Here is a 15,265-nt window from a genome sequence, read left to right as displayed (position 1 = left end):
AAGTCTTGGTTTTCACCACGTCGTGCGACCTGGTGACAGCAAATGCAGCATTGTATTACTACAGTGGACAAGTAGAACACCTGTTAAAAGTCAGCTGTTGGCCTACATATCATGTGACTTAACGACTCAAAGGCAATGCAGCATTGCTAAATGGAAAAGTAAGGGTTTATTGGATTTTATTCCAGATTTTATTTTATAGGAATATTTTAACAAATGAAAAAATGTGCAGTTTATTTGAAATCTTGAACAGCTTAAATATCGTGTGACCCAGCGACAGTATACATTTAGGTTTGCCAATTCAAACGATTATGAACCAGTTGTCAAAAGTGTATTTTTATTTGATGAACAAGTGCGTACTGTAGCAACAGAAGTATGACAAGTGGATGTATAGGCTTGTATAGAGAAGCACCACACACAGACGTACAGTTTGACCTTTAATCAATGGAGGACAAGATCAACAGGAGACACACTACAGGAGAAATAATACAGAGGGGTTGGTATAGAAAAACTATTATTTGGAGACAAATACACCACGTTTTCTTTACAATGGATTATATGTACATATTCAAATTTTTAAGCAGAACAAAGTTTATTTTTAGAGAAAGCATATACCAGTGAAACATGTTCGGCCCTTGATATTTCAGAAATGTCTGCATATGCTTTATACAAAATAGATTTTCAAACAATATTTGGGTAGTGCAAATTTCTTTTTTTAGATTCACGCTGGTTGATTACTTTCACAAACAGTTTGTGTGAAAAGACTGAATCCTATCCTATTCACAGTATTACACAATTTGACCAAAGCTGTCACGTAAGAGTAAAAAGATGTGTTTAAAAAAAACAAACAACGAACTTTACATTTGTTTTCTAGTAGCTACATAGTTTAAACCGACACGTGTTGAATTTGTCTGTGTTTGCTTTGGTCACCTTGTAGTCAAACAAAAAATAGGCTTTGTGTTCAGTCCGTGTAGACTTATTATTGACAAAGTGTATTATTTCCTGAAAATCTGACCTGCAGAGATATTGTTAAATGTGAATCTCCTGTATGCAAATAGCTTATACTGGGAAAAAAAGAGGAAGTGACCATATTTTGTAATGTGATCATGACAGATGAGCTGTCATTTCTATTGCATATTCAGTTGTCCTCCTCAACAATGTACTAAAAAGTAAATAAGAATACATTTGAGCTATGAGGCAAGTGTGCGATATACATATTATATATAATCCTGTTAAAATGAGCAGCAGCAGTTTTGGATTCACTGAATGTGAAAGTAACCCATGAGTAATCACTATGCAGTTAATGAACATGGTTTTGAATAAACATCTGAAAGAAAAATAACTAGTATATGTTTCTGAGGCGAAGTATGAAAGAGATGGTGGCAGCACCTTCTTAAAACGTTTGCAATCCTGACAAAAACATAAACACACACACCCTAAATCACAGAAGCAGAAACATTTTGGGATGCAGACACACTCTTTTTGGTTCTTGAAGTCAGGACATAAAACATGGACAACCACGCACCGTGAGAATCATTTCAACAACCTGAGCATGGGAAGCGGTTCAACATTTATAATGACTGCTTTCTTGTTTGTTGTTGAGATAATCTAGCAACAGCAAAAACTATTTGACATTTTCCATTCTTAAGTGAGCACTCTGTAGTCGCTCAATTGACCTATGTGTCCAATTATTTTAAACTGTCAAGAGCATTTTGTTTACAATTCAAATAAATCCCCTTTAGGGCCAACATTCATGTCAAAACCTGGATTATTTCTGTGCTTTAAACACACAACATGACAAACTGATCTGATTAACATGGGTTAAAACTCCCACCCACTTACACAACACACAAAGAAAGGGGTAATGACAGACCTACGGTATTCTGTGTGATTTCAAAACACATCCGAGTGCCTTGTATCACAAACAAAAAGTAATTGCTCATTAATGACGACCTCAACCACAGAAGCTCATACATTTCAAACTTAAGTATAAGCTTCAATACTGGGACTCGTTTCCTGCTTTCGATGCAAACAATGACCAACTTCCAGCATCACTTAAAGACAGACAAAACAGGTGTTTGGCACTGAAAAAGTTCCCAGAGAATAAAAAGGATCGATCCTGCCAGCCTCCCGGTCAGTGACGCTACACTTTCACTGGGACACGACTCTATGAGGTGACTGAGGCTTAGTGCTTTCAAACATGGGGGCTCCACTGGCTAACAGACAGACGGGTAAGCATGTGGACGCACAGACATTAACACAAGGTGCCTACCGGGCGTTAGAAGAGCAGAAGGCTTAAACAGCAGGGGTCAAAGGTCAAGGAGGTTCACAGGGGGATGAATCTGCCAACGCCTGATCCATAAAGCAACCTGGCACACAAGCCAGTTTAAAGGAATAGTTCAGCATTTGCTCTTTTTTAATTTTATCGCAGGTAAGACTGACCGTTTAATGACGTTACAGCCAGAAGCTATTTAGCTTAGCATAACAACTGGAAACAGCTAGCGTGGGTTTGTTTAAGAATACGCAACCATGTATACACATATTATGTTGTTTGGTAAATCAATACAAAAACTAAAATACTTTTATTTTTTTGATAGCGGTTAAGTGTCCGACCATCTTCCTTAGCCCGAGCCAGGCCAGCGGTTTATTCACTTCCAGTCTTTATGCTAAGCTAAGCTAACTGGTGACTCCAGCAACATATCTACGGCATTAATCTCCTCTACAATAAATCAAATGAATGCTTTTCGACTCATGTCAAACTATTCCTTTCACAAAATAGCAAAGCAACAATGCAAAGGCTTTTAATAATGAAATATCCAAAGTCAGATGCTCATTGCAAGAGTGGATATACTGTCGCAGAAGGATCATCAGTGGCAGAAATATGACTGCAGGTCGGTCAGCTTAAAAAAAAAAACTATAAAAAGACGTTTAAAAATGAACGACGGCTATTTCCCAACCAGTTTAAGCAACATTAGAACCACAGAAATGAGTTTGCTGATTAATAAAAAATGACATAATCTTGCAAACACAATAAAACACGCCCTCCCTTCTCTGATTGACAGACGCAAGTATCTAACACATTCCATAATTAGACTTCTGGGGCACGAGGGGGGGCTAACATAAAAATGAAAGCCGGCTATTTCCTATAGAAAAAGTTGTATAACTTCCATCTAAAGTTATATAGTAAAGACTGATTCAGCAGAACAGTCTTTCTTCACAGTCTTTTAAAGCCTTAAGCTGGGTGCAAAGTGCTCAAAACACAGTTAAGGAGTTGAGTGTGCGGCAGAAGGAAGCAGGCTTCAAATATTATTTCTTAAAGATAAGGATCATTTCTACACACGGAGGGTGGGCCAAGCAGCCACTTCTTAAGATAAACACAGCCGTTTAATAAAAAAGGAAACGGCATGTAACATAAAAAGTACAATCAGCATACGATGAAGGTATACCATGGTGGGCTGAGCAGGAAGAGGACATGGCTAGGATGATATATGAAGCAAAAAGGCACATATTATTTCCCTTTTGTAAAGACGTGTGTAAACCTGGAGGAGGTCGGCCTGTGGGAGGAATCGTCTAACAACAATCCAACAGATTGTTTCTTTTGTCCAAGGTATCAATAAAAGCAATGCTTTTCAGAGTTTCTCCCCATGACTGATAAACATTGTGTTACTGACTCCTCTAACAACTTAAAGAGGAGCTCACAGTCTAAGAGCCTACGTAAGAGCATGTTGTTAATTAAGCTTCGCCCCTTCCCAGGTAACAACGATCTGGAAAACTGTATAAACTGTTACAATTTGAAAATGTAGAAAATACTATCAGAACCTATACATAGATATTTATTTGATCTATCGTCGCTATGGTTCTGTTTAACGGGATGAAACCTGAGACGACATGGATGTAACCTTTTATCTCTTTGTGATAATCTCTAAACACACCTCTGGTTCCTACACTCTACACAAAGTTGCATACTCCCTCCCACAGACATCATTCACTCCTCGCCTTGGATCCTCGGTCCGTACATCGTCGCTCTTCGGGGTGGGGGGGTTGGGATCGGTGAGGAGGTGATGTGGAAGTGGGGGGGGGGGGGGGGGGGGGGTTTAAGGCATTGTGTCCGTCACGGGGCCTCTCCTCTTCCATCATCTCTGATGGAAGAGGAGAGGTTTGACGCTCCCGGCCTTGAATTTTGGTAGCTGGTTGCTGATGATCTCGGCGAGCATCTCCGGGAACTCCACGCTCAGGGATTTATTCACAAAGGTGTAGAAGCAGAAGCTCAGCAGCCCACCCACCATCTGCAGACACACACACAGAGGAGGGGAAGGGGTTGGAGGATTCACACAAAGACACATTCAGCGTTTGGCATTGAGAAAAAAAGGGATCTTGATATTGGCATCCAATCTATCTGATCTCCTCCTCGATAGATCGTGCTTACCAAATACAACCATCATCTAGAGCAGGGGTTCCCACACCTTTCAGCCCGCGACCCCCAAAGTAACTGACCCCCCGCCACGTGAATTGTCAACAGGGGGGAATGTCTATGCACACGTTATTATTAATAATAGTAATACAAATAACAGTGTTTCTCATACATCGACATACAAACCCCACAGACCCTCAACTCCGGTGTGTCTCACTCGTTAAGGCGAGACACAGCAGGCAAAAACATCGTTTTTCATGCACTGGTCAATTTTGATATTTTGATTCCATAACATGTACAAAATACACATTTAGGTGTCTATTTTACTATAGTTTGTCTATTTGCGTCAAACCACTGTTTGCACCATGTCATCAGAGGTATCGTTGGAAAGCTCCGTCTCTCCTGCACAATCTCATCGGATCCAAATATGGTCATTTCCTTTGTATCAGCAACCAACCGTGAATGTACAAAGGGGTTTTAAACCAAAAAACGAAATCTCATTGGCTGGTGTCAATTTCTGTCAACGTGATTCGTTCAGATGCGTCACGTGGTGTGCTAAAACACTTTATTTTATTTAAATCTCAAAATGGCAAAAGAACAGCAGGAAAAAAACCTTCCAGTTATATTCCTATCAATATTCTGAAGGTTTTTACAAAAGGGTTTGTTCATATATCAGTCATAGTCTGAATGATATACCATGTTATACCTAAAAACATGGCAAAAATGTGTATTTTCTGATTTAATAAAAAGAGATATCCAAAATCCCATCTGTAAAAACTTTAGATTCTAATATGACTACAAAATGAAACAAGAATTTCGAACCTGACTTTATCCAATGTTCAGATTTGTGTTCCTGAAAGTATTAAAGTATGCGCATATTTAATGAGATTATGGCTCATTTGCATGGGGGGGGGGGGGTGGTACGGTGCCCCTACAAATAGAAGCAAATTATGTGGGAAATATTCAATAATAATAATTAAAAATAATAATTGTTTTATATTTAATTTTTAAAAAAAAGTTTTTTAATCATCTCGCGACCCCCCCCTCGGGTCACTTTGGGAACCCCTGATCTAGAGCAGTGGTCCCAATCACTTGTATAAATCAACCTTAATAAAATTTGCATTTCAACCTCTAGATTTACACTTACTGTCAGTGAAGAATAATAACATTAAGACTTCTAGCAGCTCAACATCTTTGATTAGGACTAGAGCTTTTAATGAGACACGTCTTCCATAAGCTTTGATAGTTCTGGGGGCAGGACAGCAGGTTTATGAACATTTATTTTAAAATGTTTTTAAGTGTGGAAATATATTGCAATCCCTAATCTTTCTACGTACCCCCTGCAACCCCCTCCAGCACCCCTAGGGGTCCCTGTGCCCCCAGTTGGGAACCACTGATCTAAAGCCTTTTATAAATCAGAGTAACATTACAACTGTGTGTATAAATGAAGGACTGCTTTCCCAGAAAGCACAACGCACAGAGATCCTCGACTTACAGATACTGCAAGTCAAAGTCACTTCGAACCATGTAAATGATTCAAACTAACAGAAGCGAATCGACCACAGACGGTGAATCACTGTTCAGTGATTAAAAACATGATAACATGGCTTCCTGATGTCGGAGGATGTGTTTTTGCCCCCTGTACCTCGTGCATGGAGTCCAGCAGCTTGGTGAGCTGGTAGAACCGCTGCCAGTTCTGGCTGGAGTTCTCCTCGCGCTTCACGATGGCTTTCCCCAGCTCCTTAATGTACGACATCCGAATATCGTCGAACACCGCCTGGCTCTTCAAGCCGTCCTTTGGCACTGCGGGAGAGAGGGGGGAAACTGAAAGGTCAACATCTGGGACACAGATAAGGACAATGTTCGGTAAATTGCAGAGGAAGTGGGACATTCTTCAAACTTGAAGTGATCACGTCGGGGCAGTGAAGGGCGGCAAAGGGCAGCTGATTAAAATACATCGGGTCATTTTCACGCTGCACTCCTCCCAGTGATATTCAGCAGCAGAGCGCTTACAGCTGCCAGAACAAAAGCACCCTCAGGACGGCTGCGTTAACTTTCGGCGGGGCTAATTATCGTATTAAATTGGTTTTTAATCTCTTTAATTATTGAGTTTTTGTTTACATCTTTAATTTCCCTGCTCTAGATGACCTTAGAGATAACACGAGGAGCAGTGGTGTACTCGTGTTGAAATTAGGTGTGTGTTTTAGTACATCAGAGCGAGCCCTGAGAAGATTCAGTTGTTCTTTACGATACCTGCACGTCAGTCAGTGAGTTGTTAGAGACTGATGTTTGTCCTGTGCATACATCAACGTCTTCCAGCTATGGAGACAGTATTAGATTGGAGGAATACGTTTTATAATGATTGAATTAACACAGTTCATTCTGTACTATTTCTATTCTATTTTATTTGTATTTACTTGCACTATTTTATCTGTTGTATTGTGTTGCACTGTTGGAGGAGCCTGTAACCTAAGGTTTTCATGTACGTATCTACACTGTAGCTATTTACGAATGACAATAAAAGCCTTAAAGATGGTGGAAGAAGCTGCACGAAGGTGAAAAGTCGTACCTGTGCTGAGCAGCAGCAGCACCTTCATGCACAAATACTCGTCGTGGGAAACCTGCAGGCGGACGAACTCGCTGGAGATCTTCAGCATCTGCTCGCACTGGTCGGCCATGTAAGGCAGCTTCATCCGGTCCCTGGTGGAATTCAGAGGGAAACGGTTAAACAGCTCCTCGAGTCACAGTTGATGTATAACGGCTGTGCGGTCTTAATCTGGGAGGTGAAGCAGCTCTCTGTAGATTAAACGCTCAAGGTCTGGCTCCAAACTATTTGGGCATCCTATTTGAAATCATTCTTCCAGAAGGTTGGGAATGCACATTTCAGATGAGCAAGCGTCTTCTCAGTGATGAAGTAAGTGTGGGTGAAAGTGGGGACCAACGGGAAAAAAAGTCTTGAGATGTATGCTTAGGGGTTTTGGTCCTTTGTTTAAGTCAGGGGTGGGGAACCTCCGGCCTCCGGGCTGTATACGGCCCGCGAGACAATTTGGTACGGCCCTCGAGGTAATTTATAAACACACGCAAAAAAGAGAAAAAATTGAAAAATCTAGACCGCAAAAGAATGAAACAAGTGAGTGCCTGTTTTTCCTGGCCAAGGTCAGGGTCCTTGAACACATCACGAGCCTAACGTGTCATCACGTGGTATATGTCTCGTCCGTCTCGTCTGATAGGGGTGCAGTTCTGAGGGAGAGCACCAGAACCCCACTCCGGCACTTCCAGAAATTGCAGTACCCATAAGGAGCTGTACACATGCCGCAGTTTTTGCGTGGCTGTGTCTTTAGTTGAAAGCCCAGTCGCGATCTGTTCATCTGTCATACTGATCATACAGTCAATAACTTTGTTGTTATTAGCATCTGGTTAGCTAGCTATGCTAACAAACATAAGAAGCTTTTTCTCCAACCAGTGACGTAAAGGCACATCTTTATATGATCATTATAGTTATAGAAAAATAAGGGAATAAAGTAAACCGGTATAAAATACTATATGACAGTAAAAAAAGTTGTTATTAATAAAACAAGAATACAGTTTGAAAGGGGAGGGATTTGTGAAATATCCATAAAGAAAAATAAATATGCTTCCAGTTCTGTTTCATATGGATGTTGAGAGATGTATCCATAGATCTCTTCATGTTGCTCTCAAAGTGCACCAGATTGATGCTTTTAACTTCAACATTTAAAAAAATTCCCGGGGGGAGCATGCCCCCGGCCCCCCATAGAGGAGGTTAGGTCCCCCACCACTCAAATCATGTCCACATGGATAGGAAACTAAATACATTTGCACACATCTTGTGTCCATATACTTTCTGTTTTGGTGGTCATGCCACACCGTGCACGTGAATGCATGCACGAGTCATGGTAAAATATCTGGATTAAGAGGTTGCTTTTTCTTTGCACAGCATGAAAGAAAGGCGAAATGAATGGGCTGTGTTTTTAGTATTTTTAAGCAGAAGTCAATAACTTGTACGGCCCTCGGAGGATATTGTAAAAATTGAAATGGCCCTTGAGAGGAAAAAGGTTCCCCACCCCTGGTTTAAGTAAACAGAGAGTTCATTCAATTCATGACAAAACACAGGGGGCAGATCCATTCATCGCAGATTATTCATCCAACCACTTGGAAAGGAAATGTGCAAAAGACTTTCAGCGATGTGAGAGAGATTGTTTCATAGGCTGACATAATGAAATGCAAATAAAACAATCAAAACAGGATGAATTTAGTTTAAGGCTGACGGATGAATAGAAAACACTTCATGTTCAGATATTAATTATGATCGTATTATCTTTCTGCTTGTGATTTTGTACAAAATAAAAAAGGGAACAAATCAAAAGGCCTATTGCAGCCCTGAGCGTGGTGGCTGCGCCGGATGCTCACTGCACTCAGAGCGCTGTTTAAAGGCGAGTCATCAGCTCTATAACAGGGACGAAACACTGATTACTGACGACAGCTGACAGGCATGCTTTGATTCTGAGGAGGGATGACACCGAGCAGAGCTGCACTGATATACTTAAACAAACACATGTATGCGTTTGCTGAATGAGGGAAAACTAAAAATGCTAGGCTGGAAAATATCAGTGAGATTTAAATGAGGGTAAAAAAAAAGGGCCAGGGATATGCATTTCCTAAATGAAACTCTTAATAATCGTAAAATACTGCCATATTTGATCTGGAGGATTTAAAAGGCGGTACTATTTTTGTATCAAAATAAGGTTTATTGATACGTACTCGTTGATGACGAGGTCTGGGGCGAAGCACAGCATGTTGCCGTTGCACTGCTGGTAGGATCTCCAACCCAGGCCGAAGGACATGAGGAAGAGCCAGGAGCACTGAAGAAGAGTCATCTGGTCGTCCAGGTGCAGGTTCCTGAAGCCTGAAGGGACATCAAGAAAACAGTCTTTTTGTCTGAGAGGGTGTGGCGGTGAAAGTGGCAAAAGTAAAAGATTTGGATGTGATCTACAAATCTTTTAGCAGGTGATACTTTGTACAAATGGTCACATATCTTGTGCAAAAGCAAGATCTAGAATACAATTAACCCATTTAAACAAGAAATGATGTATTAGAGCCTTAATCTGACTCCAATCTGTTTACCAAATGTGCCTACGTGTCAAATGAGTTCCAGATGAAGCAGATCCAGATGTAGAGCAAGTGTTTGTTTACTCAATCGAGGCAGATGAGATGACACCTGTTTTGAACTCCACCCATACATTTCAACATCTCCAGTTTTAAGCCAACATGCTTTCAACGTGTTGTGCAACGTAAAGAAAGGATGGGCAAAGAATGGGGAAAGCACACCCCATAAACTTGTCTCTGTGCATTCTTGACTTTTTATCCGTTTTTGAGATATCAAGTGCAAAACTTAAAGACAAGAGTTTACATGTGTATCTATGGCATTACAGGGAGAGAGGACTAAGTGCAACGTGGCAAATCTGTTTTCTTTTTAAACTTATTGCAACTGTAGATTAACCTCAACGTGTCACAGCCATTGCAAATCATCAATATGAATTGTTTAATCTAAATATACTGTACCTCTCTACAGTCTAGTCTACACTCGTACTGGCACCACTCACCTGGCAGAGCCTTGGCCCACTTGACGGCAGAGATGACCTGCCGGCCCCCCAGCCTGTTGAGGGTGGTCATGAGGCGGGTGGAGGTGTCGGGCAGGGTGCTGTCGTAGCCAGCGAAGATGGTGTCCGGCTCGATGGCCTTCAGCAGGGACAGCATGGTGGGGACAAGTTGAGGCATGGACTTCACGGGTAAGAGGGAACGAGTCTCGATTGGAGGAGAGGGATTGAGCTCGGGGGGGTTGCTCGGCTGGGCGCCCTTTAAGCGGTTCAGCTTCTTGGTTTTTCGCGCTGCAGGGGAAAAACGGGGACGAATATGCAATGAAGAGAAGAAGAGAAGTTGAATAAAGAAAAAAGGTGAAGGCAGGCGGTACACATTGTGGCTCAAAGGTTGAATTGTCATATGCACAAAGCTACAGTGGAGAAATGGCAATGAAGTTCTTCTGACCCGAGCTCCTCCAACAATGCAACATATATCATAAAATAAAACTAGTGCAAAAAGTCTATATACTAATAGAATATGGGATATTTACAAGAACAGAATATGAAATTAAATAATGTAAATTAAGACAAAAGAAAATACGGTTTATTGCCCGATAACCATTTATATAAATGAGTATATTCAAGATGACAACAGGAAAGTTTATCGGTGTACCTTCCAGGTTCATGCCAGCCATCAGACACTTGCGGAAGCGGCAGGCGGGGCAGTTCTTCCTCCTGATCTTGTCGATGATGCAGTCGTTCCTCCCAGCACACAGGTAATTATGCTGCCCTGAGGAGCGCAGGGGAGGAAGATTAATCTGTTATTTACCTTCACTGCTGTGGCAAACACTCCAGGGGGGGGAACTAATGAGCTTTATCAAAGTCCTTCACTTTGTGATGATCATAATGACTCCCAGCATTTGAACAAGCTAATGTGAAACAGGTAAGTGATGAATGAGTTTATCAGCGGCGATGAATAAATCAGTGAGAATATGATGATGTGTTTGTCAGAATCACAATACCTTTGTTAGTCCTGTAGAGGGGACATTTTGGAAAATTCACCTTTACCTTCCACTGCTCTCTTGAAGAACACCTTGCAGCTGCCACAGGTGAGGACACCGTAGTGGCAGCCTGAGGCCTCGTCAGAGCACACCAGGCAGATCTTATGAGTCCCACTTTTTGTCGAGGACTGTGCAGGGACAATTTCCTGTCTGGAGGTAGAACTGGAGAAAGAGGGAGGACACAGAGCAGACACATGTAAGGGATATTCATTCTCTCTCAAAGGTTCCCCTCGGAGCTTTTGGCCTCTAGAAGTACTACGGAGTTCTTTTCTTATTGAGTGGGTCCCTATCTTGTTTTGTCTTGTGCTCATGTTCTCATTCGCTCTCACGTGTAGGTTCTTCCTGCCAATAGTTTCACACTGTTATACTGATCTGCAGGTGGTGGTCATGCCAAGACATGCAGCAATGCTCTGGCAAGCGCAAGACAGGATGAAACTGCTCGCTAGTAAACATGGAGGTTAATAATGAAACGTTTAAACTTTAAGGAAAGGTTTTATGAGGAGAAAATGTTAAAAGAATGTGAAGGACTGCTCCACAAAAACTGTTTTTAATTAGTACATTTTACTGAGAAAAGGTTTTACTGGGAAAACAAAACAATGACTTTTACTGTCTTTGAAAAAGTGTTGCTAAAAGTTGTTTCAATGATCTGAAATAGCTGCACAGAGAGCATATAGCTACTCAGCTTGGAGGGTTTGGCTGTAGTTTGAAGTTGAACAAATAAACTACACGCTAACACTATACACTCCGATCACACTCAATGTGTTCCTTGTGCCTGTTTTTCCTCAACTCTGCCTTCCTTCTCAACATGGAGTGAAGAAAAACATTTAGTCCCATTGTGCCCGTTTGGGCCTAAAGCTTAAATTATCCGACTGTGTGGTCACATCCTATATTCAGCGGTTGTCATGAAATAGCCCTTCTTCCTTTGACTGAACCACAAACGTTTCCAGGCCCAGTCAACAGTGGTGAGATGCACTTTCCCCAAACCACCACTAGAGGACGTCAGGATTTGCAGCATCCATGCCAGAGGTCCACGCCCCCTTTCTAACTCAGCGGTCAAAGCAACAACAACAATGTCCACATTGAGAGGGTATCGAGTCTTGCAACTACTGTGTCTGTCTGTCCATGCGTCCAAAAGGCTGAGTGCAAAGACAACAAACATATTGTCTGGTTCTGTAAGGGCTGCTCTCTGTACTCTAAACACACTGACACAAGCAGAAGTTCACTCTGAGTTATACAACATGCGGGTGTTGGCATGAAACCAGGCCAGGCCCCAGCAGTCAGTGGGTGAAGCAGGATGGGACAACCAGACTAAGCTTTCAAGGCATCAAGTGCTGAAGCATTAAGCAGCCAGATTAAAAAAAAAACATCAGTGAGACCTCAGAGGAGGCTGTGTAACCATGAGAGGGCTGAGAGCTTTTGGAGCACTCCTGGAAACACACGGTGGTCAATAAGTCTGTCCATTATCACTTGGATTCAATAGTGTGCTGACGACTGAGCCTTTATTGTGTATCGCACTCTGCATTGTTTCATACGGAAATGTAAAACTCCAAATCCCTGTAGTTTCGCTGTATTTGTGAAGGAGAGGGGGGGGGTAACACTAGCAGGTGGGGGGCTCACCGAACGGCTCCACTCTGCTCCAGCTGTGAGAGGTGAAACAGGGAGCAGATTTAATTGAGAACACACAGCTGCTAAACCATACAAATCCACCAAACCAACATTTTAAATACGTCCGACTGACTGCTTTTTTAAATCAATGCCCCTGCCTGGCGCCCACGTTATTATTAGTCATATTTTGTCATTCTCCTGGATCTTTCATTCATATTTGGGGTGAGTCACATAATCATTTTTGTGGTTAGGATTATCTCTGTTTTGTTTTGTTGTCACAACATGTATTGCACTTCTGTCTGTCCTGGAAGATGGATCTCTCCTCTGTTGCTCTCCCGAGGCTTCTTCCACTTATTCCCCATTAACTGTGGGGTTTCTTTGGGAGTCGTCCTTGTCCACTGCGAGGGTCTGAGGACAGCGGGTGTCGTTTGCGGTCCACACTGTAAAGCCCCCTGACAAATGTGTACCTCATGATATTGAGCTTTATAAATAATAATAATACGTTTGATTGATCTATTATTTGTATTTATATCACCTTATGCAGACTCCTAACCAAATGTTTTGAAGAAGATTTATTATGAGCCAAGATGTATCCCACAGAAGCACTGAACAATGCATGGTGTTTGCTCAATTTATCCTTGTTTGAATTGGACAACCTGAGGTGAAGGAACATTATAGATATTTATAGCTACTAGCTACAATAATAATCACAGAACTGTTTTTAAGACTTGGAAATTGGATTAATCATTCTCACTAGAAGAAACAATGGCCCAACCTACTCGATTATAGACAGAAGCCACATTAATCATTCATTCGTAAAATTGGAACTAGGGAACATAAGATTAACAATCACATATCCCAATCCAATACATTAAAGGTTAACCTACTTTTTTAAGTTGCCTCATCATATCAATATTACAGCAATGGTCCTACAAAGGTTTTGTTGATATCCCCAGAGAATTATAATGATAAGAGTCTGCACTATGCACCAAGGTATCTTAAATTGATGGGTAAAGTTGCACCACGTTATGCACGATTACCAAGTGAAATTCAATTTCAGAACACTTTTTGTTCTGGACATTGCTCAATTCTTTAGAATATTATCAAGGCTGCACAATATAATGCTTTTTTTAATTGTCAATGTGTAAACCTGTTCAATAAACACATCACAAATGAGGGCAATATATGACTCAGGTTTCAAAACTGCTCTTCAAAATCTTTATATTTGTATCCTATTGATTGTGCGGAGAGGCTGTGGCTCAGTGGAATAGTGCGCTGAACATTGAATCCGGGGATAGCAAGTTCGAGTCCCACTGCAGTCAGCATGTCGTTGTGTCCCTGAGACACTTCACCCCAAATTGCTCCTGTGGGGATTGTCCACAGTACTGAATGTATGTAAGTCGCCTTGGATAAAAGCATCTAACAAGTGACATGTAATGTAATGTAATGTAATGATTGTCATTGACAAATGCCTTCTCTTCCGGTGTAATTGATAACACTGTTGCTGTCACGAGTTAATGACCTGGTGGGAAAATGTCCTCAGTATAGGAGGGTTAGGGGCACGTGCAGAACATACGCAGGCCAGAAACATGGCTCCCAATAAATGTCTTGTGTGTGGAACATGTAAGTAGGCGACGGTTTGGAACAAGTTTGCCATAACAACTGTATATGGTGATGATAACGTCAAGGTTGTGTTAACAGCTTGATCTACTGCCCTCGAGTTGCAATAAATGCAAGGTCATAGGATTATATATATATATTACATAACTCATACAAAAGCTGTGCCTCTCCAATGATGTCATCAGCATGCTATTGGTCTCACACACACATCTATGAGGGGTGTCCTGAATGCACATCATTGAGAGCACATGCACTTATGAACACACACAGACAAAAGGCCTTTTAAAGCTCCAAAAGAAGCTGTTGTAAACCCAAAAGTGGGGGGGGAGGGGGGTGTCCAGCGTGATGATGATAAAGTCACAGGGTATGTGTGTATTTGGGGCGGGGCAACCAGTGTGTCCATAACTGGCCCACCAGTGCCAGCAGCGCAGCTTTACTATACAGCTGTAGGCTACTGGTTCAAATCCAATTACTGCAGCAGCTACACAACATCAGATTAATCCTGACGTGACGTCGCTGCTTTTCAGTGTTTTCTCTAAACTCAATTTGGAATCAGTTAACATTCAACTAAGCCATAGAACAAGTTACAAATCTGTTTCTGTCTAGTGTAAACCAATCAATGCTGCAGCACAGCAGTGTAAGGAGACCACATTTCCTCTTTCTGAAACCATCTGTTGAAGAGAGTGTTTGCAGACGACAGGAAGTTCTCGCATTCCCTCAGAGTTAACTATCGGTCAGAGCAGAACCACAGCACAGAGGCAGAGGCACCCAGATATTTGACTTCAACTAGAGCAGTGCTAAGAAAGATAACTGCTAGCGTCGGGAGCAGTGTGATGAATCAGTCTGGGTTTTAATGAGGCAAGCCACTTCACGCACTTACGATAATGCCCGTGGCCCAGTGCCCTGCTTAACTATTCATAATCCCCTTTTAGCCGTAAGTGTCACGAGTAGCCGGGTAGAGCCCTTCTCCAAAT

The 15,265-nt window shown here is 41.7% G+C and overlaps 1 protein-coding gene across 1 annotated transcript in view; it reads right to left on the bottom strand.

Moving 5' to 3' along the window:
- Positions 1-317: 317 nt before the first annotated feature.
- nr3c1 (nuclear receptor subfamily 3, group C, member 1 (glucocorticoid receptor)) overlaps positions 318-15,265 on the bottom strand; it is a gene marked incomplete at its 5' end in the record, with an annotated part of 27,336 nt that continues 12,388 nt past the window's right edge. The window contains 7 exon segments of the mRNA XM_079672777.1: positions 318-4,283; positions 6,054-6,211; positions 6,978-7,108; positions 9,188-9,332; positions 10,030-10,314; positions 10,679-10,795; positions 11,074-11,228. Of these exon segments, the coding sequence (XP_079528903.1) occupies positions 4,131-4,283; positions 6,054-6,211; positions 6,978-7,108; positions 9,188-9,332; positions 10,030-10,314; positions 10,679-10,795; positions 11,074-11,228 (1,144 nt within the window). The 3' untranslated portion in view covers positions 318-4,130.

This window comes from Notothenia rossii, assembly GCF_949606895.1.
Source record: "Notothenia rossii genome assembly, chromosome: 3".
NCBI lineage: Eukaryota > Metazoa > Chordata > Actinopteri > Perciformes > Nototheniidae > Notothenia > Notothenia rossii.
This window is presented reverse-complemented; position numbering and strand designations above follow the sequence as displayed.